The sequence below is a fragment of the Chiloscyllium plagiosum genome, unplaced genomic scaffold, assembly GCF_037043375.1.
Source record: "Chiloscyllium plagiosum isolate Xiang-an unplaced genomic scaffold, Cpla_swu_hap1 HiC_scaffold_51, whole genome shotgun sequence".
Taxonomy (NCBI): Eukaryota; Metazoa; Chordata; class Chondrichthyes; order Orectolobiformes; family Hemiscylliidae; genus Chiloscyllium; species Chiloscyllium plagiosum.
This window is the reverse complement of record NW_028270189.1, coordinates 3232362-3257894: the sequence shown is the minus strand read 5'-3', so window position 1 is coordinate 3257894 and position 25533 is coordinate 3232362. Positions and strand designations below refer to the sequence as shown.

General features: G+C 60.8%; 1 protein-coding gene across 3 annotated transcripts; it reads left to right on the top strand.

The window, feature by feature from the left end:
- Positions 1–23992, top strand: wdr13 (WD repeat domain 13). Of its 3 annotated transcripts, none has more exons than XM_087985203.1 (10): positions 1–43; positions 3645–3745; positions 8089–8326; positions 8959–9068; positions 10171–10301; positions 15115–15422; positions 19131–19311; positions 20394–20535; positions 22239–22357; positions 23219–23992. In XM_087985203.1, the coding sequence occupies exons 2-10, from the start codon at positions 3705–3707 to the stop codon at positions 23401–23403; spliced, it is 1455 nt and encodes a 484-aa protein (XP_087841329.1). In that variant the 5' UTR covers positions 1–43; positions 3645–3704; the 3' UTR covers positions 23404–23992. The 3 variants fall into 3 exon arrangements, with proteins under 3 accessions (XP_087841329.1, XP_087841328.1, XP_087841330.1); XM_087985202.1 differs by lacking the exon at positions 1–43 and adding an exon at positions 923–1161; XM_087985204.1 differs by lacking the exon at positions 1–43 and adding an exon at positions 1193–1216.
- Positions 23993–25533: the final 1541 nt, after the last annotated feature.

Below are 25533 nucleotides of genomic sequence, written 5' to 3'. Positions count from 1 at the left end.
GCGGGCGAAGCTTCTGGAGTGTGGGGGTGGGGCGCTCTCTGAGGTACTCGGTTTTCTTTGATTCTTATTCGTTCGCTGTCGCATAAGACAAGGGGAAGGGCGGCGGCCGATCCCCTTTAATGCCTTCCCCCTCTCCGTCTGGATTGAGGGTCTCCTAACGGTCTGGCGGGCGGCCCTCAATTCCGCCCGTTATCCGATCTTCCAGCCAATCGTATGCCTTCCAGGTTGATTGGCAGTTGTGCCAGCCCATGAGCGGCCACTGTAGCGGCTTGTATCTGACTGACGGGCGGCTTCGCCAATTGGAAGGTGCGGCTGCAAGTCGGGCCAACCGCTTTCAGCCAATAGGTGTACGGCCGCCTTCTTTGACTCACGGACGGTTTGACCAATCGGCCGAGAGGGTATGACTACGTTGCGTGCAACGGCATGCCAATCAATGTCTCCTATCCAATGGGGTGCCCAGGATGGTGCCGTGCTGGCTCGCGCCTACCACTAACCAATCATCCCGCTCCTCCTCCTTTGACAGACGGGAAGCTCGGCTAATGAGTCTCTTTGTCCTGTTGTCACGCCCTCATTGCCGACCAATCAACCGCTCTGGGGCTGACAGACGGGAAGCCCACCCAATGGGTAGGCACGCCCTCCACCAGCTCCTAGCTTGACAGACGGGAATCTCGGCTAGTGGGCGTAGCCGGATAGCCGCAACGCCCTCAAAGCGAACCAATCAACCGGCTCCCCCGCTGACGGACGGGAAACGCGGCCAATGGACGGCGGAACCGGGAGGGTGGCGGCGAATATGCACCAATCGCCGTGTCTGCTCTCTTTGATATACAGAGGAATAGACCAATGCGGGGTGGGAAACCGGTGCAGGCTAGCCAATGGGAGCGCTGCTAAACGCGGAAGTGCTCTCCTTCCTTTGGCCACCCGGAAATGGATGAGCATTTCTGATGTTTTTATTTTGTTATTTCCCCTCCTGTTACCTGATTTAATTACATATAACAAATTTTTTTTTCCAAATTTCACTGCAGCACAATCATCATTTAAACTTTGCCTGAAAAGTGTTCAGGTCAAGCACCAATTAACTAAATTTGAAAACAATTTTGCCACAAAACGTCTTGAAGAAACTGTTTGCTCTCTCTCTCTCTCTCTCTTCAGAGACTACAGGGGGTGAGTGGAATGCGAGGGTCACCGCGCCTGGAGCGAGGGGGAAGGGGTCGAGAAGGTGGGGAGCTGACTCTCTCCATCTCCCCTGGTGGTCTCCAGAAACTTGACATGCCACCCCACTCCTGTCCCACCCTGGGTGGGCTCAAATGATTGATTCTACCCAAGCCCCAGGGATGAGGGAGTGAGCTGGGGTGGGGTGGGGTGGGTCCTCACCACCGTTCCATGAGATAGTGGCTCATCTGATCGTCCAAAACTCTCATTGCCCTAACAACCCACCACCCCCATTCCACGATTTCCTGATTGAAAAACTCTCTCTCTCTCAGCCTGGAATATAACCCCTCGATTCCCCCTTCCTGATTAAACCCCTCGGCCTGGAATATAACCCCTCGATTCCCCCTTCCTGATTAAACCCCTCAGCCTGAAATATAACCCCCTCGATTCCCCCTTCCTGATTAAACCCCTCGGCCTGGAATATAACCCCTCGATTCCCCCTTCCTGATTAAACCCCTGAGCCTGGAATATAACCCCTCGATTCCCCCTTCCTGATTAAACCCCTCAGTCTGGAATATAACCCCTCGATTCCCCTTCCTGATTAAACCCCTCGGCCTGGAATATAACCCCTCGATTCCCCCTTCCTGATTAAACCCCTCGGCCTGGAATATAACCCCTCGATTCCCCTTCCTGATTAACCCCTCAGCCTGGAATATAACCCCTCGATTCCCCCTTCCTGATTAAACCCCTCAGCCTGGAATATAACCCCTCAGTCCCCTTCCTGATTAAACCCCTCGGCCTGGAATATAACCCCCTCGATTCCCCCTTCCTGATTAAACCCCTCAGCCTGGAATATAACCCCTCGATTCCCCTTCCTGATTAAACCCCTCAGCGTGGAATATAACCCCTTGATTCCCCCTTCCTGATTAAACCCCTCAGCCTGGAATATAACCCCTTGATTCCCCCTTCCTGATTAAACCCCTCAGCCTGGAATATAACCCCCTCGATTCCCCCTTCCTGATTAAACCCCTCAACCTGGAATATAACCCCTCGATTCCCCTTCCTGATTAAACCCCTCAGCCTGGAATATAACCCCTCGATTCCCCCTTCCTGATTAAACCCCTCAGCCTGGAATATAACCCCTCGATTCCCCCTTCCTGATTAAACCCCTCAGCCTGGAATATAACCCCCTCGATTCCCCCTTCCTGATTAAACCCCTCAGACTGGAACATAACCCCTCGATTCCCCTTCCTGATTAAACCCCTCAGCCTGGAATATAACCCCTCGATTCCCCTTCCTGATTAACCCCTCAGCCTGGAATATAACCCCTCGATTCCCCTTCCTGATTAAACCCCTCGGCCTGGAATATAACCCCCTCGATTCCCCCTTCCTGATTAAACCCCTCAGCCTGGAATATAACCCCTCGATTCCCCTTCCTGATTAAACCCCTCAGCGTGGAATATAACCCCTTGATTCCCCCTTCCTGATTAAACCCCTCAGCCTGGAATATAACCCCTTGATTCCCCCTTCCTGATTAAACCCCTCAGCCTGGAATATAACCCCCTCGATTCCCCCTTCCTGATTAAACCCCTCAACCTGGAATATAACCCCTCGATTCCCCTTCCTGATTAAACCCCTCAGCCTGGAATATAACCCCTCGATTCCCCCTTCCTGATTAAACCCCTCAGCCTGGAATATAACCCCTCGATTCCCCCTTCCTGATTAAACCCCTCAGCCTGGAATATAACCCCCTCGATTCCCCCTTCCTGATTAAACCCCTCAGACTGGAACATAACCCCTCGATTCCCCTTCCTGATTAAACCCCTCAGCCTGGAATATAACCCCTTGATTCCCCTTCCTGATTAAACCCCTCAGCCTGGAATATAACCCCCTCGATTCCCCCTTCCTGATTAAACCCCACAGCCTGGAATATAACCCCCTCGATTCCCCCTTCCTGATTAAACCCCTCAGCCTGGAATATAACCCCTCGATTCCCCTTCCTGATTAAACCCCTCAGCCTGGAATATAACCCCCTCGATTCCTCCTTCCTGATTAAACCCCTCAGCCTGGAATATAACCCCTCGATTCCCCCTTCCTGATTAAACCCCTCGGCGTCGAGCGACCCAGCCTGAACAGTGCTCTGAGGTAAAGAATCCCACAGATTCCTTTCCCTTGGAGAATGCAGAGATTCCTCCCCATTCCCAATGGGGGAACTGTCACTCCCACAGCCTCTCCACACCTCCTCCCATCAGGTCCCCCTTATCTCTTTCAGTGTGGTCGCCTCTTGTTATAAACTCCCAGTGTGTACAGGCCCAAGTGAGGGGGTTCAGGAAGGCAGCTCACTTTCGCCAGCCTGAGCTGTGGTGCAGATACAAGCCCACCCAGTCCCGGTCCCACTAGTCCTCCCCCTTACCTCCCGCCACAGCTGTTTCCCCAGGGCTTATACCTGCGTGTCGTGCCTCCGCTGCTCACCCTCTGCTTGGTGCTTCCCACAGATGGTGGAGACCAGGTGCCCGGAGTCTGGATCACGGTGAACAGCTGCTGGTGCCCAGGGAATGGCCACAATCTGGCAGCAGGTGTTAGCTGTTGATGCCAGGTCAGTTCGAGAGAGGGTGGGAGACTGTGGGTGTTGGGGGATGGGTTGGCGTTGGGGGTTGGGGTGTTGCGTGGGGAGGGGTGTTTGAGGTTGGGGGAGGGGAGGGGAGGGCCACTGTAGAGGGCACGGTGCCCCGTGTCCCCGCCCCAGTGTACCCTGGGGTCTGTGCCGTATAAGCCCCAGACCCACCCTGCCCCCGCGCTCACGGTCACCCCTCGGAGGGCGGTGTGGATTGGGGAGGGGGAAGCGCGGAGGGTTCAGCCACCCAGCCCGAGCCTCAGACCCCCCCCCCCCACCCCCCCGCCGCTCCACGTGATCCCCCTCTCGTTCCGCTAACCCATGGGGCATGCCCGCCTGGGATGGGCAAAAGGGGGGAGGCATGTGAAAACCTGACCGTACAGCACCCAACACCAGGCACCTCCATCCGGAGACATGAAGGCGGAACATGGGGGTAACACTCGCAAAGCCCTGAGGGGTTCTGTTACCCCTACCCCCTACCCATGGCCTGCCTCATCCCCTTGTGCTCACACTCCACCTCCCCTGTTCACTCCCATCTGTCTGTGGCCATTCTGCCTCCTGCATGCTCGCTCACTCTCTCTCTCATTGTCCCTCTTCTTCATTCACTCCCTCACTCTTTCTCACACTGCCTCATTCTCCTACCCCACCCCACTCTCGTTCCCTCCCTCTCTCACCAACTGAGTTGCCCCTCTCCCTCTCTCTCATTCTCCCATGTCTGTCTCTCTCTCTCTCACTCCCAAATCTCCTTTTGTGTACCCTCAACTCCTCAACTATGTCCACTCCCATCTCTCTACCCCCCTTCCTCTCACTATGCCCTCCACCACCCTCCTCTCTCACCCTGACTCCCCTATCTCCTCCCTCTTCCTCTCCGTGCTGCTGTCCCCTTGCAGGTATAACGCCTACCGGACCCTCCCTCAGTAACTCTCTCTGTTTTCTCCTCCCCTTGCAGGTATAACGCCTACCGGACCCTCCCTCCCTCAGTAACTCTCTCTGTGTTCCCCTCCCCTTGCAGGTATAACGCCTACCGGACCCTCCCTCCCTCAGTAACTCTCTCTGTGTTCCCCTCCCCTTGCAGGTATAACGCCTACCGGACCCTCCCTCCCTCAGTAACTCTCTCTGTGTTCCCCTCCCCTTGCAGGTATAACACCTACCGGACCCTCCCTCCCTCAGTAACTCTCTGTGTTCCCCTCCCCTTGCAGGTATAACACCTCCCGGACCCTCCCTCCCTCCCTCAGTAACTCTCTCTGTGTTCCCCTCCCCTTGCAGGTATAACACCTACCGGACCCTCCCTCCCTCAGTAACTCTCTCTGTGTTCCCCTCCCCTTGCAGGTATAACGCCTACCGGACCCTCCCTCCCTCAGTAACTCTCTCTGTGTTCCCCTCCCCTTGCAGGCATAACGCCTACCGGACCCTCCCTCCCTCAGTAACTCTCTCTGTGTTCCCCTCCCCTTGCAGGTATAACACCTACCGGACCCTCCCTCCCTCAGTAACTCTCTCTGTGTTCCCCTCCCCTTGCAGGTATAACACCTACCGGACCCTCCCTCCCTCAGTAACTCTCTCTGTGTTCCCCTCCCCTTGCAGGTATAACACCTCCCGGACCCTCCCTCCCTCCCTCAGTAACTCTCTCTGTGTTCCCCTCCCCTTGCAGGTATAACGCCTCCCGCACCCTCCCTCCCTCAGTAACTCTCTCTGTGTTCCCCTCCCCTTGCAGGTATAACACCTCCCGGACCCTCCCTCCCTCCCTCAGTAACTCTCTCTGTGTTCCCCTCCCCTTGCAGGTATAACACCTCCCGGACCCTCCCTCCCTCCCTCAGTAACTCTCTCTGTGTTCCCCTCCCCTTGCAGGTATAACGCCTCCCGCACCCTCCCTCCCTCAGTAACTCTCTCTGTGTTCCCCTCCCCTTGCAGGTATAACACCTACCGGACCCTCCCTCCCTCAGTAGCTCTCTCTGTGTTCCCCTCCCCTTGCAGGTATAACGCCTACCGGACCCTCCCTCAGTAACTCTCTCTGTGTTCCCCTCCCCTTGCAGGTATAACGCCTACCGCACCCTCCCTCCCTCAGTAACTCTCTCTGTGTTCCCCTCCCCTTGCAGGTATAACACCTCCCGGACCCTCCCTCCCTCCCTCCCTCAGTAACTCTCTCTGTGTTCCCCTCCCCTTGCAGATATAACGCCTACCGGACCCTCCCTCCCTCAGTAACTCTCTCTGTGTTCCCCTCCCCTTGCAGGTATAACGCCTACCGGACCCTCCCTCCCTCCCTCAGTAACTCTCTCTGTGTTCCCCTCCCTCCCTCAGTAACTCTCTCTGTGTTCCCCTCCCTCCCTCAGTAACTCTCTCTGTGTTCCCCTCCCCTTGCAGGTATAACGCCTACCGGACCCTCCCTCCCTCAGTAACTCTCTCTGTGTTCCCCTCCCCTTGCAGGCATAACACCTACCGGACCCTCCCTCCCTCAGTAACTCTCTCTGTGTTCCCCTCCCCTTGCAGGTATAACACCTACCGGACCCTCCCTCCCTCAGTAACTCTCTCTGTGTTCCCCTCCCCTTGCAGGTATAACACCTACCGGACCCTCCCTCCCTCAGTAACTCTCTCTGTGTTCCCCTCCCCTTGCAGGTATAACGCCTCCCGGACCCTCCCTCCCTCCCTCAGTAACTCTCTCTGTGTTCCCCTCCCCTTGCAGGTATAACACCTACCGGACCCTCCCTCCCTCAGTAACTCTCTCTGTGTTCCCCTCCCCTTGCAGGTATAACGCCTCCCGGACCCTCCCTCCCTCCCTCCCTCCCTCAGTAACTCTCTCTGTGTTCCCCTCCCCTTGCAGGTATAACGCCTCCCGGACCCTCCCTCCCTCAGTAACTCTCTCTGTGTTCCCCTCCCCTTGCAGGTATAACGCCTACCGGACCCTCCCTCCCTCCCTCAGTAACTCTCTCTGTGTTCCCCTCCCCTTGCAGGTATAACACCTACCGGACCCTCCCTCCCTCAGTAACTCTCTCTGTGTTCCCCTCCCCTTGCAGGCATAACACCTACCGGACCCTCCCTCCCTCAGTAACTCTCTCTGTGTTCCCCTCCCCTTGCAGGTATAACGCCTCCCGGACCCTCCCTCCCTCAGTAACTCTCTGTGTTCCCCTCCCCTTGCAGGTATAACGCCTCCCGGACCCTCCCTCAGTAACTCTCTCTGTGTTCCCCTCCCTCCCTCAGTAACTCTCTCTGTGTTCCCCTCCCCTTGCAGGTATAACGCCTCCCGGACCCTCCCTCAGTAACTCTCTCTGTGTTCCCCTCCCCTTGCAGGTATAACGCCTACCGGACCCTCCCTCCCTCAGTAACTCTCTCTGTGTTCCCCTCCCCTTGCAGGTATAACGCCTCCCGGACCCTCCCTCCCTCCCTCAGTAACTCTCTCTGTGTTCCCCTCCCCTTGCAGGTATAACACCTACCGGACCCTCCTTCCCTCAGTAACTCTCTCTGCGTTCCCCTCCCCTTGCAGGTATAACGCCTACTGGACCCTCCCTCCCTCAGTAACTCTCTCTGTGTTCCCCTCCCCTTGCAGGTATAACACCTACCGGACCCTCCCTCCCTCCCTCAGTAACTCTCTCTGTGTTCCCCTCCCCTTGCAGGTATAACGCCTACCGGACCCTCCCTCCCTCAGTAACTCTCTCTGTGTTCCCCTCCCCTTGCAGGTATAACGCCTACCGGACCCTCCCTCCCTCAGTAACTCTCTCTGTGTTCCCCTCCCCTTGCAGGTATAACACCTACCGGACCCTCCCTCCCTCAGTAACTCTCTCTGTGTTCCCCTCCCTCCCTCAGTAACTCTCTCTGTGTTCCCCTCCCTCCGTAACTCTCTCTGTGTTCCCCTCCCTCCCTCAGTAACTCTCTCTGTGTTCCCCTCCCTCCGTAACTCTCTCTGTGTTCCCCTCCCTCCCTCAGTAACTCTCTCTGTGTTCCCCTCCATCCCTCAGTAACTCTCTCTGTGTTCCCCTCCCTCCGTAACTCTCTCTGTGTTCCCCTCCCTCCCTCAGTAACTCTCTCTGTGTTCCCCTCCCCTTGCAGGTATAACACCTACCGGACCTCCCTCCCTCAGTAACTCTCTCTGTGTTCCCCTCCCCTTGCAGGTATAACACCTCCCGGACCCTCCCTCCCTCCCTCAGTAACTCTCTCTGTGTTCCCCTCCCCTTGCAGGTATAACGCCTCCCGGACCCTCCCTCCCTCAGTAACTCTCTCTGTGTTCCCCTCCCCTTGCAGGTATAACACCTACCGGACCCTCCCTCCCTCAGTAACTCTCTCTGTGTTCCCCTCCCTCCCTCAGTAACTCTCTCTGTGTTCCCCTCCCCTTGCAGGTATAACGCCTACCGCACCTCCAGCTTCCCCCAGTTCCGTACCCAGTACATCCGGCGTCGTAGCCAGTTGCTGCGGGAGAATGCGAAGGGTGGCTTTGACCCCCTGCTGCGGCGCCAGTACCTGAAGCTGCGTAGCCAGCTGCTGGCGCAGCGGTACGGCCCACTGTCCGAACAGAGCAGCTTCCGGGCCTACAGCAACAGCATTCGGAGCAGCCGTACCACCCTGGACCGCATGGAGGTAACGGACCCCCGGGAGGGGGAGGAGTGGGCTGGGGGAGGTTACTGTCTCCGGGGAATGCCCCACTCTCAGCGCAATGCCAGCATCTCCCCCCCCCCCCCCGTCTCTCTGCCCCCTACCCGCCCGCGGCTCTGGGGGTTGGCACCTGGCATCACTTTCTCAACGGGGTCACATCGCAACAGCTGAGGGTCCAGGCAGTTCCTGAGGGACTGTGTCTGTCTGTCCTCGTGTGTCACCTTTCTCTGTCTCAGTGTGTGTGTGTATGTCCCCTGGGTGCCTGTCTCTGTCTGTGTGAGCCACCTGTGTGTGCCTGTGTAAGTCACCTGTGTCTGTCTGTCTGTGTGAGTCACCTGTGTCTGTCGGTGTCTGCCTGTATTGATCGGCCCGCCTGTATGTGTGTGTGTGTGTGTGTGTCAGTGACTGACGACTGCCTCTCCCCTCTCGCCCTGCTGTAGCCTCGGGAAGTCAGCCTGAGTGCACGCACACTCTCTCTCTCTCTGTCCGACACAGCTCCCACCCTGTCTCCCGAGGTAAACCCATCTCCCGCGGAGGGAAAGCTGATGGAGTAACGCTGTCGAGGGCCTGTCACTGACCCACGCCCTGTTCCTTTTCCCCTTGGTCTGCCTGCCCAGGACTTTGAGGAGGATTTGCGAGCTCAGGGAGGGAGGGGACACCGACGCTCGGTCAGCCGCGGTTCGTATCAGCTGCAGGCCCAGATGAATCGCGCCAGTCACGAGGATAAGTGAGTAGAGCATGCACTCACCAAGGACAACAAAACAACATCCGACCTCCCGGGGCGATGCACATCCCTGTAGAACAGCCGGTCGTAGGGAGTCATACAGCACAGAAGCAGACCCTTTGGCCCAACCAGTCCATGCTGACCCGAATCCCAAACTAAAGCAGTCCCACAGCTGCCCTGTTCCTGGCCCCGTGCCCCTCTGACCCTTTCCCATCCACGGACTCATCCGAGAGTCTTCTGAACGTGGTAACCGTACCTGCATCCAGCACTCCCTCAGGGAGGGCCTTCCACATTCTGTTCAAAGAACAACATCCCTCGTGGCTTTTATTAAACCCCTCTCACCTTCACAAAGTGCCCCCCCCCCCCCCCCCCCCCCCCCGAGTCCTGAAATGCCCCACCCTGGGGATTTGACACCTGCCACTCACCCTGTCCGTGACCCCTCGTAATTTTATAAACCTCCATTAGGTCACCCCTCACGCCAGGGAAAGCAGCCCCCCCCCACAGCCTCTCCTTAGAACACAACTCCTCCATTCCCAGCAACATCTCTTCTGAACCCTCTCTGGCGTCAGTAATATCCTGGGCGACAGGAACTGGACACGGTATTCCAGACGAGGCCTCACCAACGTCCTGTACAACCCCAACACGGCGTCCTAACGCCTTCACTCAAAGCGATGGAGGCAAGCGAGCTGAGCACCTCCTGACCCCGCCCTGTTTCCCTGTGACGCAAACGTCAGAGTGATGTCCCCGAATCCCCCGGGGTCGCTCTGTTCTGCAACCCTGCCCAGGGGCCTATTTTTTTTTTAAAGTATCTAAGTCCCCCCCCCCCCCCCCGGTTTATTTTCCCAAAATGCAACACCCCGATGATGGCATAATCCCATCATCAGGAAACGTCGATTCTCCTGCTCCTTGGACGCTGCCTGGCCTGCTGTGCTTTTCAAGCACCACATTCTCTACTCCTTCCGCCAACTTACTAACCATATCTCCGATATTCTCGTTTGAATCATTTATATAAGTGACAGTGCTCTGACCAGTGCCCTGTGTTACTGACGTATTACTGTCCCACACTTGTAAATGATTATGTTCTCTCTCTCTCGGTCTGGGTCAGGTCACCGGGCAGTGTGGTGCCCACCTCAGTGGCAGAGGCGAGCAGAGCCATGGCAGGCGACACCACCCTCAGCGAGAACTACGCTTTCGCAGGAATGTACCACATCTTTGACCAGCACGTGGATGAGGCTGGTGAGGGAGCAGGCGCTGTAGGAGGGTCAGCGCTGAGGGAGCGGGCGCTGAGGGAGGGTCAGTGCTGAGGGAGTGGGGGCTGTGGGAGGGTCAGTGCTGAGGGAGCGGGCGCTGAGGGAGGGTCAGTGCTGAGGGAGCAGGCGCTGTAGGAGGGTCAGTGCTGAGGGAGTGGGGGCTGTGGGAGGGTCAGTGCTGAGGGAGCAGGCGCTGTAGGAGGGTCAGTGCTGAGGGAGTGGGTGCTGTGGGAAGGTCAGCGCTGAGGGAGCGGGAGCTGTGGGAGGGTCAGCGCTGAGGGAGCGGGGGCTGTGGGAGGGTCAGTGCTGAGGGAGCGGGTGCTGTAGGAGGATCAGTGCTGAGGGAGTGGGGGCTGTGGGAGGGTCAGTGCTGAGGGAGTGGGGGCTGTGGGAAGGTCAGTGCTGAGGGAGCGGGTGCTGTGGGAGGGTCAGTGCTGAGGGAGCGGGCGCTGTGGGAGGGTCAGTGCTGAGGGAGCGGGTGCTGTGGGAGGGTCAGTGCTGAGGGAGTGGGTGCTGTGGGAGGGTCAGTGCTGAGGGAGCGGGTGCTGTGGGAGGGTCAGTGCTGAGGGAGTGGGTGCTGTGGGAGGGTCAGTGCTGAGGGAGTGGGGGCTGTGGGAGGGTCAGTGCTGAGGGAGTGGGGGCTGTGGGAGGGTCAGTGCTGAGGGAGTGGGTGCTGTGGGAGGGTCAGTGCTGAGGGAGCGGGTGCTGTGGGAGGGTCAGTGCTGAGGGAGTGGGTGCTGTGGGAGGGTCAGTGCTGAGGGAGTGGGTGCTGCGGGAGGGTCAGTGCTGAGGGAGTGGGGGCTGTGGGAGGGTCAGTGCTGAGGGAGCGGGGGCTGTGGGAGGGTCAGTGCTGAGGGAGCGGGTGCTGTGGGAGGGTCAGCGCTGAGGGAGCGGGGGCTGTGGGAGGGTCAGCGCTGAGGGAGTGGGGGTTGTGGGAGGGTCAGTGCTGAGGGAGTGGGGGTTGTGGGAGGGTCAGTGCTGAGGGAGTGGGGGCTGTGGGAGGGTCAGTGCTAAGGGAGCGGGGGTTGTGGGAGGGTCAGTGCTGAGGGAGTGGGGGCTGTGGGAGGGTCAGTGCTAAGGGAGCGGGGGCTGTGGGAGGGTCAGTGCTGAGGGAGCGGGTGCTGTAGGAGGATCAGTGCTGAGGGAGTGGGGGCTGTGGGAGGGTCAGTGCTGAGGGAGTGGGGGCTGTGGGAAGGTCAGTGCTGAGGGAGCGGGTGCTGTGGGAGGGTCAGTGCTGAGGGAGCGGGCGCTGTGGGAGGGTCAGTGCTGAGGGAGCGGGTGCTGTGGGAGGGTCAGTGCTGAGGGAGTGGGTGCTGTGGGAGGGTCAGTGCTGAGGGAGCGGGCGCTGTGGGAGGGTCAGTGCTGAGGGAGCGGGCGCTGTGGGAGGGTCAGTGCTGAGGGAGCGGGTGCTGTGGGAGGGTCAGTGCTGAGGGAGTGGGGGCTGTGGGAGGGTCAGTGCTGAGGGAGTGGGGGCTGTGGGAGGGTCAGTGCTGAGGGAGTGGGTGCTGTGGGAGGGTCAGTGCTGAGGGAGCGGGTGCTGTGGGAGGGTCAGTGCTGAGGGAGCGGGTGCTGTGGGAGGGTCAGTGCTGAGGGAGTGGGTGCTGCGGGAGGGTCAGTGCTGAGGGAGTGGGGGCTGTGGGAGGGTCAGTGCTGAGGGAGCGGGGGCTGTGGGAGGGTCAGTGCTGAGGGAGCGGGTGCTGTGGGAGGGTCAGCGCTGAGGGAGCGGGGGCTGTGGGAGGGTCAGCGCTGAGGGAGCGGGGGTTGTGGGAGGGTCAGTGCTGAGGGAGTGGGGGTTGTGGGAGGGTCAGTGCTGAGGGAGTGGGGGCTGTGGGAGGGTCAGTGCTGAGGGAGCGGGGGCTGTGGGAGGGTCAGTGCTGAGGGAGCGGGTGCTGTGGGAGGGTCAGCGCTGAGGGAGCGGGTGCTGTGGGAGGGTCAGCGCTGAGGGAGCGGGTGCTGTGGGAGGGTCAGTGCTGAGGGAGCGGGGGCTGTGGGAGGGTCAGTGCTGAGGTTGTGGGGGCTGTGGGAGGGTCAGTGCTGAGGGAGTGGGGGTTGTGGGAGGTTCAGTGCTGAGGGAGCGGGTGCTGTGGGAGGGTCAGTGCTGAGGGAGTGGGGGTTGTGGGAGGTTCAGTGCTGAGGGAGCGGGGGCTGTGGGAGGGTCAGTGCTGAGGGAGCGGGTGCTGTGGGAGGGTCAGTGCTGAGGGAGGGGGGGCTGTGGGAGGGTCAGTGCTGAGGTTGTGGGGGCTGTGGGAGGGTCAGTGCTGAGGGAGTGGGCGCTGTGGGAGGGTCAGTGCTGAGGGAGCGGGTGCTGTGGGAGGGTCAGTGCTGAGGTTGTGGGGGCTGTGGGAGGGTCAGTGCTGAGGGAGCGGGTGCTGTGGGAGGGTCAGTGCTGAGGTTGTGGGGGCTGTGGGAGGGTCAGTGCTGAGGGAGTGGGGGTTGTGGGAGGTTCAGTGCTGAGGGAGCGGGTGCTGTGGGAGGGTCAGTGCTGAGGGAGTGGGGGTTGTGGGAGGTTCAGTGCTGAGGGAGCGGGGGCTGTGGGAGGGTCAGTGCTGAGGGAGCGGGTGCTGTGGGAGGGTCAGTGCTGAGGGAGTGGGGGTTGTGGGAGGTTCAGTGCTGAGGGAGCGGGGGCTGTGGGAGGGTCAGCGCTGAGGGAGTGGGAGCTGTGGGAGGGTCAGTGCTGAGGGAGTGGGGGTTGTGGGAGGTTCAGTGCTGAGGGAGCGGGGGCTGTGGGAGGGTCAGTGCTGAGGGAGTGGGGACTGTGGGAGGGTCAGAGCTGAGGGAGCGGGTGCTGTGGGAGGGTCAGTGCTGAGGGAGCGGGGGCTGTGGGAGGGTCAGTGCTGAGGGAGCGGGCGCTGTGGGAGGGTCAGTGCTGAGGGAGTGGGGGTTGTGGGAGGGTCAGTGCTGAGGGAGTGGGGGCTGTGGGAGGGTCAGTGCTGAGGGAGCGGGGGCTGTGGGAGGGTCAGTGCTGAGGGAGCGGGCGCTGTGTGAGGGTCAGTGCTGAGGGAGCGGGGGCTGTGGGAGGGTCAGTGCTGAGGGAGCGGGCGCTGTGGGAGGGTCAGTGCTGAGGGAGCGGGGGCTCAGGGAGGGTCAATGCTGAGGGAGCGGGCGCTGTGGGAGGGTCAGTGCTGAGGGAGCGGGGGCTGTGGGAGGGTCAGCGCTGAGGGAGTGGGTGCTGTGGGAGGGTCAGTGCTGAGGGAGTGGGGGTTGTGGGAGGGTCAGTGCTGAGGGAGTGGGGGTTGTGGGAGGGTCAGTGCTGAGGGAGTGGGGGCTGTGGGAGGGTCAGTGCTGTGGGAGGGTCAGTGCTGAGGGAGGGTCAGTGCTGTGGGAGAGTCAGTGCTGTGGGAGGGTCAGTGCTGAGGGAGCGGGTGCTGTGGGAGGGTCAGCGCTGAGGGAGTGGGTGCTGTGGGAGGGTCAGTGCTGAGGGAGTGGGGGTTGTGGGAGGGTCAGTGCTGAGGGAGTGGGGGCTGTGGGAGGGTCAGTGCTGTGGGAGGGTCAGTGCTGTGGGAGGGTCAGTGCTGTGGGAGGGTCAGTGCTGAGGGAGCGGGTGCTGTGGGATGGTCAGTGCTGAGGGAACGGGTGCTGTGGGAGGGTCAGTGCTGAGGGAGTGGGGGCTGTGGGAGGGTCAGCGCTGAGGGAGTGGGGGCTGTAGGAGGGTCAGTGCTGAGGGAGTGGGGGCTGTTGCAGGGTCAGCGCTGAGGGAGTGGGGGCTGTGGGAGGGTCAGTGCCAAGGGAGCGGGTGCTGTGGGAGGGTCAGTGCTGAGGGAGTGGGTGCTGTGGGAGGGTCAGTGCTGAGGGAGTGGGGGCTGTAGGAGGGTCAGTGCTGAGGGAGTGGGGGCTGTGGGAGGGTCAGTGCTGAGGGAGTGGGGGCTGTGGGAGGGTCAGTGCTGAGGAAGTGGGCACTGAGGGAGTGGGGGCTGTGGAAGGGTCAGTGCTGAGGGAGTGGGGGCTGTGGGAGGGTCAGTGCTGAGGGAGTGGGGGCTGTGGGAGGGTCAGTGCTGAGGGAGCGGGTGCTGTGGGAGGGTCAGTGCTGAGGGAGCGGGTGCTGTGGGAGGGTCAGTGCTGAGGGAGTGGGTGCTGTGGGAGGGTCAGTGCTGAGGAAGTGGGCACTGAGGGAGTGGGGGCTGTGGAAGGGTCAGTGCTGAGGGAGTGGGGGCTGTGGGAGGGTCAGTGCTGAGGGAGTGGGGGCTGTGGGAGGGTCAGTGCTGAGGGAGTGGGTGCTGTGGGAGGGTCAGTGCTGAGGGAGCGGGTGCTGTGGGAGGGTCAGTGCTGAGGGAGCGGGTGCTGTGGGAGGGTCAGTGCTGAGGGAGTGGGTGCTGTGGGAGGGTCAGTGCTGAGGGAGTGGGTGCTGTGGGAGGGTCAGTGCTGAGGGAGTGGGTGCTGTGGGAGGGTCAGTGCTGAGGGAGTGGGTGCTGTGGGAGGGTCAGTGCTGAGGGAGCGGGCGCTGTGGGAGGGTCAGTGATGAGGGAGTGGGGGCTGTGGGAGGGTCAGTGCTGAGGGAGTGGGGGCTGTGGGAGGGTCAGTGCTGAGGGAGCTCCGTGAAGTGGTTTGAACAGAAACTTGGAAGAGGGAAGGATGTGATAAACACTCACGGGAGAGTAAATGTGTGTGTGATTGGGGGGGTATGAGAGCCTGATGGGTGGAATGGCTTGCTTCTGTACTTTGAGGTTTCTGTGAGGGTCACGCCCCTCTCCCTGTGACAGGGACTGTGGCAGTTCCTTCTGTTGCCCAATCCACTTGGTCTCAGTGGGGGGCCTGCCAGTCTGAGTGAATGTTCTCTCTGCTCTCTCTCTCTGCTGGGGCAGTGCCCAAGGTGCAGTTCGCCAATGACGACAGGAACCGACTGGCCTGCTGTTCGCTGGACGGTACCATCTCGGTATGCCAGCTGGTGCCCACACCCCCAGCTGTGCTGCGGGTACTCAGGGGTCACAGCCGCGGCGTCACCGACTTTGCCTGGTCGCTGTCCAATGATGTCATTGTCAGCACGGCGCTGGACGCCACCATGCGCATCTGGGCCACCGACAGCGGCAAGTGTATCCGCGAGATTCCCGATCCGGACGGCTCCGAGCTCCTCTGCTGTACCTTCCAGCCCATGAACAACAACCTCACGGTGGTAGGTAGGAGGGGAGGGTCAGTGCTGGGGGAGTGGGGGCTGTGGGAGGGTCAGTGCTGGGGGAGTGGGGGCTGTGGGAGGGTCAGTGCTGGGGGAGTGGGGGCTGTGGGAGGGTCAGTGCTGAGGGGGTGGGTGCTGTGGGAGGGTCAGTGCTGGGGGAGTGGGTGCTGTGGGAGGGTCAGTGCTGAGGGAGTGGGCGCTGTGGGAGGGTCAGTGCTGAGGGAGTGGGCACTGAGGGAGGGTCAGTGCTGGGGGAGTGGGGGCTGTGGGAGGGTCAGTGCTGAGGGAGTGGGTGCTGTGGGAGGGTCAGTGCTGAGGGAGTGGGCGCTGTGGGAGGGTCAGTGCTGAGGGAGTGGGTGCTGTGGGAGGGTCAGTGCTGAGGGAGCGGGTGCTGTGGGAAGGTCAGTGCTGAGGGAGCGGGGGCTGTGGGAGGGTCAGTGCTGAGGGAGTGGGTGCTGTGGGAGGGTCAGTGCTGAGGGAGGGGGGGCTGTGGGAGGGTCAGTGCTGGGGGAGTGGGGGCTGTGGGAGGGTCAGTGCTGGGGGAGTGGGGGCTGTGGGAGGGTCAGTGCTGAGGGAGTGGGTGCTGTGGGAGGGTCAGTGCTGGGGGAGTGGGGGCTGTGGGAGGGTCAGTGCTGGGGGAGTGGGGGCTGTGGGAGGGTCAGTGCTGGGGGAGTGGGGGCTGTGGGAGGGTCAGTGCTGAGGGAGCGGGGGCTGTGAGAGGGTCAGTGCTGAGGGAGTGGGGGCTGTGGGAGGGTCAGTGCTGAGGGAGTGGGGGCTGTGGAAGGGTCAGTGCTGGGGGAGTGGGGGCTGTGGGAGGGTCAGTGCTGAGGGAGCGGGCGCTGTGGGAGGGTCAGTGCTGAGGGAGTGGGTGCTGTGGGAGGGTCAGTGCTGAGGGAGGGGGGGCTGTGGGAGGGTCAGTGCTGAGGGAGGGGGGGCTGTGGGAGGGTCAGTGCTGAGGGAGTGGGGGCTGTGGGAGGGTCAGTGCTGAGGGAGTGGGGGCTGTGGGAGGGTCAGTGCTGAGGGAGGGGGGGCTGTGGGAGGGTCAGTGCTGAGGGAGTGGGGGCTGTGGGAGGGTCAGTGCTGAGGGAGTGGGGGCTGTGGGAGGGTCAGTGCTGGGGGAGTGGGGGCTGTGGGAGGGTCAGTGCTGGGGGAGTGGGGGCTGTGGGAGGGTCAGTGCTGGGGGAGTGGGGGCTGTGGGAGGGTCAGTGCTGGGGGAGTGGGTGCTGTGGGAGGGTCAGTGCTGAGGGAGTGGGCGCTGTGGGAGGGTCAGTGCTGAGGGAGTGGGCGCTGTGGGAGGGTCAGTGCTGAGGGAGTGGGGGCTGTGGGAGGGTCAGTGCTGAGGGAGTGGGTGCTGTGGGAGGGTCAGTGCTGAGGGAGCGGGCTGTGGGAGGGTCAGTGCTGAGGGAGTGGGTGCTGTGGGAGGGTCAGTGCTGAGGGAGTGGGGGCTGTAGGAGGGTCAGTGCTGAGGGAGTGGGTGCTGTGGGAGGGTCAGTGCTGAGGGAGTGGGTGCTGTGGGAGGGTCAGTGCTGAGGGAGTGGGTGCTGTGGGAGGGTCAGTGCTGAGGGAACGGGTGCTGTGGGAGGGTCAGTGCTGAGGGAACGGGCGCTGTGGGAGGGTCAGTGCTGAGGGAGTGGGGGCTGTAGGAGGGTCAGTGCTGAGGGAGTGGGGGCTGTTGCAGGGTCAGCGCTGAGGGAGTGGGGGCTGTGGGAGGGTCAGTGCCAAGGGAGCGGGTGCTGTGGGAGGGTCAGTGCCGAGGGAGTGGGGGCTGTAGGAGGGTCAGTGCTGAGGGAGTGGGGGCTGTGGGAGGGTCAGTGCTGAGGAAGTGGGCACTGAGGGAGTGGGGGTTGTGGAAGGGTCAGTGCTGAGGGAGTGGGGGCTGTGGGAGGGTCAGTGCTGAGGGAGTGGGGGCTGTGGGAGGGTCAGCGCTGAGGGAGTGGGGGCTGTGGGAGGGTCAGTGCTGAGGGAGTGGGGGCTGTAGGAGGGTCAGTGCTGAGGGAGTGGGTGCTGTGGGAGGGTCAGTGCTGAGGGAGTGGGGGCTGTAGGAGGGTCAGTGCTGAGGGAGTGGGGGCTGTAGGAGGGTCAGTGCCAAGGGAGCGGGTGCTGAGGGAGGGTCAGTGCCGAGGGAGCGGGTGCTGTGGGAGGGTCAGTGCCGCGGGAGCGGGTGCTGTGGGAGGGTCAGTGCTGAGGGAGTGGGGGCTGTGGGAGGGTCAGTGCTGAGGGAGTGGGGGCTGTTGCAGGGTCAGCGCTGACGGAGCGGGCGGTGAGGGAGAGTCAGTGCTGAGGGAGCGGGGGCTGTGGGAGGGTCAGTGCTGAGGGAGCGGGGGCTGTGGGAGGGTCAGTGCTGAGGGAGCGGGGGCTGAGGGAGGGTCAGTGCTGAGGGAGCGGGTGCTGTGGGAGGGTCAGTGCTGAGGGAGTGGGTGCTGTGGGAGGGTCAGTGCTGAGGGAGCGGTCCCTGTGGGAGGGTCAGTGCTGAGGGAGCGGGCGCTGTGGGAGTGGGGGCTGTGGGAGTGGTCCCTGTGGGAGGGTCAGTGCTGAGGGAGCGGTCCCTGTGGGAGGGTCAGTGCTGAGGGAGCGGTCCCTGTGGGAGTGGGGGCTGTGTGTGTCACAAAACTGAATGGGGAGTAATAGTCACAACAGCACAGAAACAGACCCTTCGGCCCAATCAGGCTCCGTGCTGACCCTGTTCCCGAACTAAACTATTCCCAACTGCCCTGCTCCTGGCCCTATATCTCTTTCCTATTCATGAACATGTCCAAATGTCTTTTAAATGTTGTAACTGTACCTACATTCCCCTCTCCGAGCACACTGTGCGTGGAAAGGTTGCCTCTCTGGTCCATTTAAAATCTTTATCCTCTCACCTTAAAACTATGTCCCAGGGTTGAAATCCTCCAACCCTAGGGAAATAATTGACCCTATCCATGTCCCTCCTGGTCTTATAAACCTCTGTAAGGTCACCCCTCAGCCTCCGACGCTCCGGGGAAAACAGCTCCGAGCCTCTCCTTAGCACCCAACCCCTCCATTCCCAGCAACATCCCGGTAAATCTCTTCTGAACCCTCTCTGGCGTCAGTAATATCCTGGGCGACAGGAACTGGACACAGTATTCCAGACGAGACCTCACCAATGTCCTGTACAACCCCAACACGGCGTCCTAACGCCTTCACTCAAAGCTCTGAGCGATGGAGGCAAGCGAGCTGAGCGCCTCCTTACCCCGCCCTGTCTCCCTGTGACGCAAACGTCAAAGAGTGATGTCCCCGAATCCCCCGGGGTCGCTCTGTTCTGCAACCCTGCCCAGGGGCCTGTCATTAATTGTCTGAGTCCTGCCCTTCGTGTTTATCCAAATTAAACGCCGGTCTGCCGCCGCTCGGTCCAACTACCGGCAATGCCGGTGTGGCCGGTGAACCTACTGACCGTACTTCCCTCGTTCCCATCCCGATCTTTCACAGAAACGGGAACAGCAGCGGGCCCAACAGTAATCCCTGCGGAACAGCCCTCCCCTGCAAGCACCGATACTGTAGCCCGTCCATGTAGATGTGAGAACGGAGATTGGGACAAGTCTGCGAGGGAATATTGGCGCCGCTCTGTGGCCGGGTGTGAATGCAGTGAGTGACGGAGGACTGAGGAGGTGGGGATGTTGGGGGAGGAGGCGGGGGGTGGGTGAGTTTGTTCCCCCCCCGATGCTGTCTCTACGTGTTCCTGTCCTCCTTCAGGTGGGGAACAGTAAGCACACGGTCCATGTTATGAACATTTCGACGGGGAAGAAGGTGAAAGGGGGCTCCAGTAAGCTGACTGGCCGGGTGCTGGCTCTGTCCTTCGACTCTCCAGGCAGGATCCTGTGGGCTGGCGATGACCACGGCAGTATCTTCTCCTTCCTCTTCAACATGGCCACAGGTACCTGACAGACGGACAGACAGTCGCAGGGCATCCTGGGAGGGGGGCACCCTCTCCCTGTGTGCTCCCACAGGCCCCACCCACTACCCTCTCCCCGTACACCACCCCCCTACCCTCTCCCCATACACCACACGCCCTCTCTCTCCCCACACCCTCCCACAGTCCCCGCCCTCTCCCCGTACACCACCCCCCTACCCTCTCCCCATACACCACACGCCCTCTCTCTCCCCACACCCTCCCACAGTCCCCACCCTCTCCCCGTACACCCCCCTACCCTCTACCCATAAACCCCCCGTCTCTCTCTCCTCACACCACCCCCCTCTCTCTCCCCACACCCCCCTCTCTCTCCCTCCCCACAGTCCCCGCCCTCTCCCCGTACACCCCCCGCCCTCTCCCCATACACCACACGCCCTCTCTCTCCCCACACCCTCCCACAGTCCCCACCCTCTCCCCGTACACCCCCATCCCCCCTCTCCCCACACCCTCCCACAGTCCCCGCCCTCTCCCTGTACACCCCCATCCCCTCCCTGTACACCCCCATCCCCCCTCTCCCCACACCCTCCCACAGTTCCCGCCCTCACCCCACACCACCCCTCTCTCTCCCCCCACCCCCTCTCTCTCTCCCCACATTCACCCACAATCCCTGCCCTCTCCCCTTACACCCCCCTGTCCTCTCCCCTTACACCACCCCCTCCCCACACCCTCCCACAGTCCCCACCCTCTCCCCGTACACACCCCCTCTCTCCCCACATCCTCCCACAGACCCCGCCCTCTCCCCGTACTCCCCCCCGCCCTCTCCCCGTACTCCCCCCCGCCCTCTCCCCGTACTCCCCCCCGCCCTCTCCCCTTACACACCCCAGCCCAGTCCCCACCCGCTCTCCATAACACCCACGCCCACCCCCCACCCTCTCCCCGTACACCCCACTGCCCTCTCCCCGCACCCCACCACAGACCCACCCTCTCGCACACTGTCCCCACCCTCTCCCCCTACAGTCTTCCTGTACCCTCCCACTGTCCCCGCACCCTGCTGTATTCACCCCGCCCACACTCTCTCTGTCTGTGTTCCCCCCCTCCCCCCCCAGGGAAGCTGACCAAAGCGAAGAGGTTGGTGGTGAGCGAGGGCAGTTCCATAACCAGTATCTCGGCCCGGGCGTGGGTCAGCCGTGAAGCCAGAGACCCCTCCTTGCTGGTGAATGCCTGTGTCAACAAACTGCTGCTCTACAGGTGACGTTGTCTGGGATCGCACTGTGCATGCTCCGGAGCGGGGGGCACGGGATGGGCCATGGGATCTCTGGGAATGTCTCAGAATCATACAGAATCCAGACCCATTCCCCTCTTATACATTTACTCCTGACCAATCCACCCTAACCTGCACATCCCTGGGCACTACGGGGACAATGTAGCACGGCCAATCCACCCTAACCTGCACATGCCTGGACACTACGGGACAATTTAGCACGGCCAATCCACCCTAACCTGTACATCCCTGGGCACTACGGGGACAATTTAGCACGGCCAATCCACCCTAACCTGCACATGCCTGGACACTACGGGACAATTTAGCACGGCCAATCCACCCTAACCTGCACATGCCTGGACACTACGGGACAATTTAGCACGGCCAATCCACCCTAAACTGCACATCCCTGGGCACGACGGGGACAATTTAGCACGGCCAATCCACCCTAACCTGCACATCCCTGGGCACTACGGGGACAATTTAGCACGGCCAATCCACCCTAACCTGCACATCCCTGGGCACGACGGGGACAATTTAGCACGGCCAATCCACCCTAACCTGCACATCCCTGGGCACTATGGGGACAATTTAGCACGGCCAATCCACCCTAACCCGCACATCCCTGGGCACTACGGGGACAATTTAGCACGGCCAATCCACCCTAACCTGCACATGCCTGGACACTACGGGGACAATTTAGCACAGCCAATCCACCCTAACCTGCACATCCCTGGGCACTATGGGACAATTTAGCACAGCCAATCCACCCTAACCCGCACATCCCTGGGCACTACAGGGACAATTTAGCATGGCCAATCCACCCTAACCTGCACATCCCTGGGCACTACGGGACAATTTAGCATGTCCAATCCACCCTAACCTGTACATCCCTGGGCACTACGGGACAATTTAGCACGGCCAATCCACCCTAACCTGCACATCCCTGGGCACTACTGGGACAATTTAGCACGGCCAATCCACCCTAACCTGTACATCCCTGGGCACTATGGGACAATTTAGCACGGCCAATCCACCCTAACCTGCACATCCCTGGGCACTATGGGATAATTTAGCACGGCTAATCCACCCTAACCTGCACATCCCTGGGCACTACGGGGACAATTTAGCACGGCCAATCCACCCTAACCTGTACATCCCTGGGCACTATGGGACAATTTAGCACGGCCAATCCACCCTAACCTGCACATCCCTGGGTACTATGGGACAATTTAGCATGGCCAATCCACCCTAACCTGCACATCCCTGGGCACTACGGGGACAATTTAGCACGGCTAATCCACCCTAACCTGCACATCCCTGGGCACTATGGGACAATTTAGCATGGCCAACCCACCCTAACCTGCACATCCCTGGGCACTACGGGGACAAGTTAGCACGGCCAATCCCACCCTAACCTGCACATCCCTGGGCACTACGGGGACAATTTAGCACGGCCAATCCACCCAAACCTGCACATCCCTGGGCACTACGGGACAATTTAGCACGGCCAATCCCACCCTAACCTGCACATCCCTGGGCACTACGGGACAATTTAGCACGGCCAATCCACCCTAACCTGCACATCCCCGGGACCTGGGGCTGTGGGGCACCATGCCACCCTGTGTGTGTCTCAGGGAGTGTCAGCTGCCTGCAGGATTCACTCTCTCTCTCTCTCTCTGTCACTCAGGGTGGTGGATAATGAAGGTACATTGCAGCTGAAGCGGACCTTTGACATTCAGCAGAACACTAATCCCATCCACAGCACCTTCTGTCCTCTAATGTCGTTCCGACAGGGAGCCTGTGTTGGTAAGAGCTGGGTGTGTGTCACGCCCTGTACTGCCAAGGGGCTGGCAGGTGTGCTTGCCACCAGCCAGTGTGGAGCACGGTCACTGTCATCAGATCATCAATGTACCTGACTCAACCCGTCCTGGGGGTGTTCGATAGGGGGACAGTGTAGAGGGAGCTTTACACTGCATCTAACCCCCCTGTCCCTGGGAGGGTTCGATAGGGGGACAGTGTAGAGAGAGCTTTACACTGTGTCTAACCTCCCTGTCCCTGGGAGGGTTTGATGGGGGGGACAGTGTAGAGGGAGCTTTACATTGTGTCTAACCTCCCTGTCCCTGGGAGTGTTTGATGGGGGGGACAGTGTAGAGGGAGCTTTACACTGTGTCTAACCCCCCTGTCCCTGCGAGGATTCGATAGGGGGACAGTGTAGAGTGAGCTTTACACTGTGTCTAACGCCCTGTCCCTGGGAGGATTTGATGGAGGACAGTGTAGAGTGAGCTTTACTCTGTATCTCACCCCCAGTCCCTGGGAGTGTTTGATGTAGAGGGAGTTTTACTCTGTATCTAACCCCATGCTGTCCCTGGGAATGTTTGATTGGGTGGGGTGGGAGTGGTGTAGAGGGAGCTTTACTCTGTATCTCACCCCCTGTTCCCTGGAAGTGTTTGATGGGGGGGACAGTGTGGAGGGAGCTTTACTCTGTATCTAATCCCCTGTCCCTGGGAGTGTTTGATGAGGGGACAGTGTAGAGGGAGCTTTACTCTGTCTCTAACCCTGTGTCCCTGGGAGTGTTTGATGGCTGGGGGAGGATGGGAGCTGTATTCTGTATGTACCCCCCGACCCTGTCCCTCACTGACGGTACTCCCTGTGTCTACCCCCTCACAGTGACAGGGAGTGAGGACATGTGTGTGTATTTCTTTGACGTGGAGCGAGCGACCAAGGCGATGGTGAACAAGCTGCAGGGTCACAGTGCCGCTGTCCTGGACGTCAGCTTTAACTGTGACGAGAGCTTACTGGCTTCCAGCGATACCAAGGGCATGGTCATCATCTGGCGCCGGGAGCAGGAATAACTGCAGAGAGAGAGAGAGAGAGGGTGGGGGGGGAACGGAAACTCTGAACCACTCTGTGTAAAACCGATAGATACGTGGATGTAGATACAGTGAATTGTGCGTGTTTGTACACCCGCGTGTGTAAAATACCATCAGGGAGCACTTCTCCTCCCCCCACAGCCCTCCCTGCATTGCCCCCTCGATCGCCCTGCCTCTCAGTGCAGCTGGATCTCCCACCTTCCTTCCTGCTCTCCAGGACATCTCTCCCTCTGAATTAGTACTGTGTTGGACCTCTGGGTGTCTGCCCAGCGAGAAGGGGAGATGAGATGTGTGTTGGGCGTGGGCTGGCGATGGAGAGTGCTGACCCTCAATCCCGCAGCGGGGCAGCTTGCTATCCTCCACAGTGCAGACCCCTTTCCCGGGGAAACTGGCTAAAACGACGAGGGTGTTTTGGAAGTCAGCAGCCATCATGCCAACGATCACTTCCTGCGTTTCCCCTGGCACCACCACAGATGCTGTTCTGTCTTGCGCCGAGGGAACGGATGCTGTGGGAGGGTCAGTGCTGAGGGAGTGGGTGCTGTGGGAGGGTCAGTGCTGAGGGAACGGGCGCTGTGGGAGGGTCAGTGCTGAGGGAACGGGCGCTGTGGGAGGGTCAGTGCTGAGGGAGGGTCAGTGCTGAGGGAGCGGTCGCTGTGGGAGGGTCAGCGCTGAGGGAGTGTCACCGCCAAGGGAGTGGGCGCTGCGGGAGGGTCAGCGCCGAGGGAGCGGGTGCTGTGGGAGGGTCAGTGCTGAGGGAGCGGGTGCTGTGGGAGGGTCAGTGCTGAGGGAGTGGGTGCTAAGGGAGGGTCAGCGCTGAGGGAGTGGGTGCTGCGGGAGGGTCAGCGCTGAGGGAGCGGGGGCTGCGGGAGGGTCAGTGCTGAGGGAGTGGGGGCTGTGGGAGGGTCAGTGCTGAGGGAGGGGGGGCTGTGGGAGGGTCAGTGCTGAGGGAGGGGGTGCTGTGGGAGGGTCAGTGCTGTGGGAGGGTCAGTGCTGAGGGAGCGGGCGCTGTGGGAGGGTCAGTGCTGAGGGAGGGGGGGCTGTGGGAGGGTCAGTGCTGAGGGAGGGGGTGCTGTGGGAGGGTCAGTGCTGAGGGAGTGGGTGCTGTGGGAGGGTCAGTGCTGAGGGAGTGGGGGCTGTGGGAGGGTCAGCGCTGAGGGAACGGGTGCTGTGGGAGGGTGAGCACCGAGGGAGTGGGCGCTGTCAGACCCAGGCTGCCGCTCCCCCACCACTCGTCACGAACAAGCCGCTGGCGTGGCCTCTGTGGGATCTTACTGTGCGCACCCAGCATGCGGCTGTACCTCTTCAGAGCTTGCATCGGTTGTGAAAGCTTTGTCAACACTAGTTTTTCCCTTGTTCCCCTGCCCCCCCCACCCCACACAAGCACGTTGATGATATCCCTCATGTACCCACTCCCTGTCCAACCTTGTCCCCCTCCCATTAATCTCTGGTTACCTGCTGGGAATGGGCCCTGACTCTGTGTGTGGGTGAGAGAGAGAGTCTGGCGTGAGCCGTCGTAGGTCTGCTGCCCTCCTCGGCGCAGAGTTTTGTGCTCGAGGGGTAGACTCTTGCCCAGGCTGGGTGCTGTACCTTGGTGTCTGATTGTCATCTGCTCACTGTTTTGTCCCAGGGATTTTGTAATGTAGCCTGTTCCATATTTAATAACCTGCATTAAATTATACCACGGTAGCTCTGCGTTTGCTCTCTGCTGTTTGGGAAAGCCAGTGGTTTAGAAGGAGGGGAGGGAAGCGCCTGGGCTTGGGCCGGTGCAGAGCTATTCGGCTGCAGCAGGCCGCGCGGCCATGGTTAGTCTGCCTTGATGCACGGTGTGAGGGATGGGCGTCTTTGCGTTCACAGTCGACTGGCATTTCCGTTCTCCCTTTCGTCATCTCCAGCTCTGCTCTGTCCCGGACATTTAAACCCCGCCATGCAGCTTCCCCTCGCCTCGCCTCGCCTCCCCCTCCCTCCCAGTAGGAGTGAGCTCCCCTTCTCTGGCTGGGGTCAGCAACCCAATCACAGGCCATTCAACCCATCAGGTTCACACCGACTCTCCGAAGAGAATCCCAACCAGAGCACCCCCTACCCTATCCCGATAACCCTGCATCTCCCACGGCC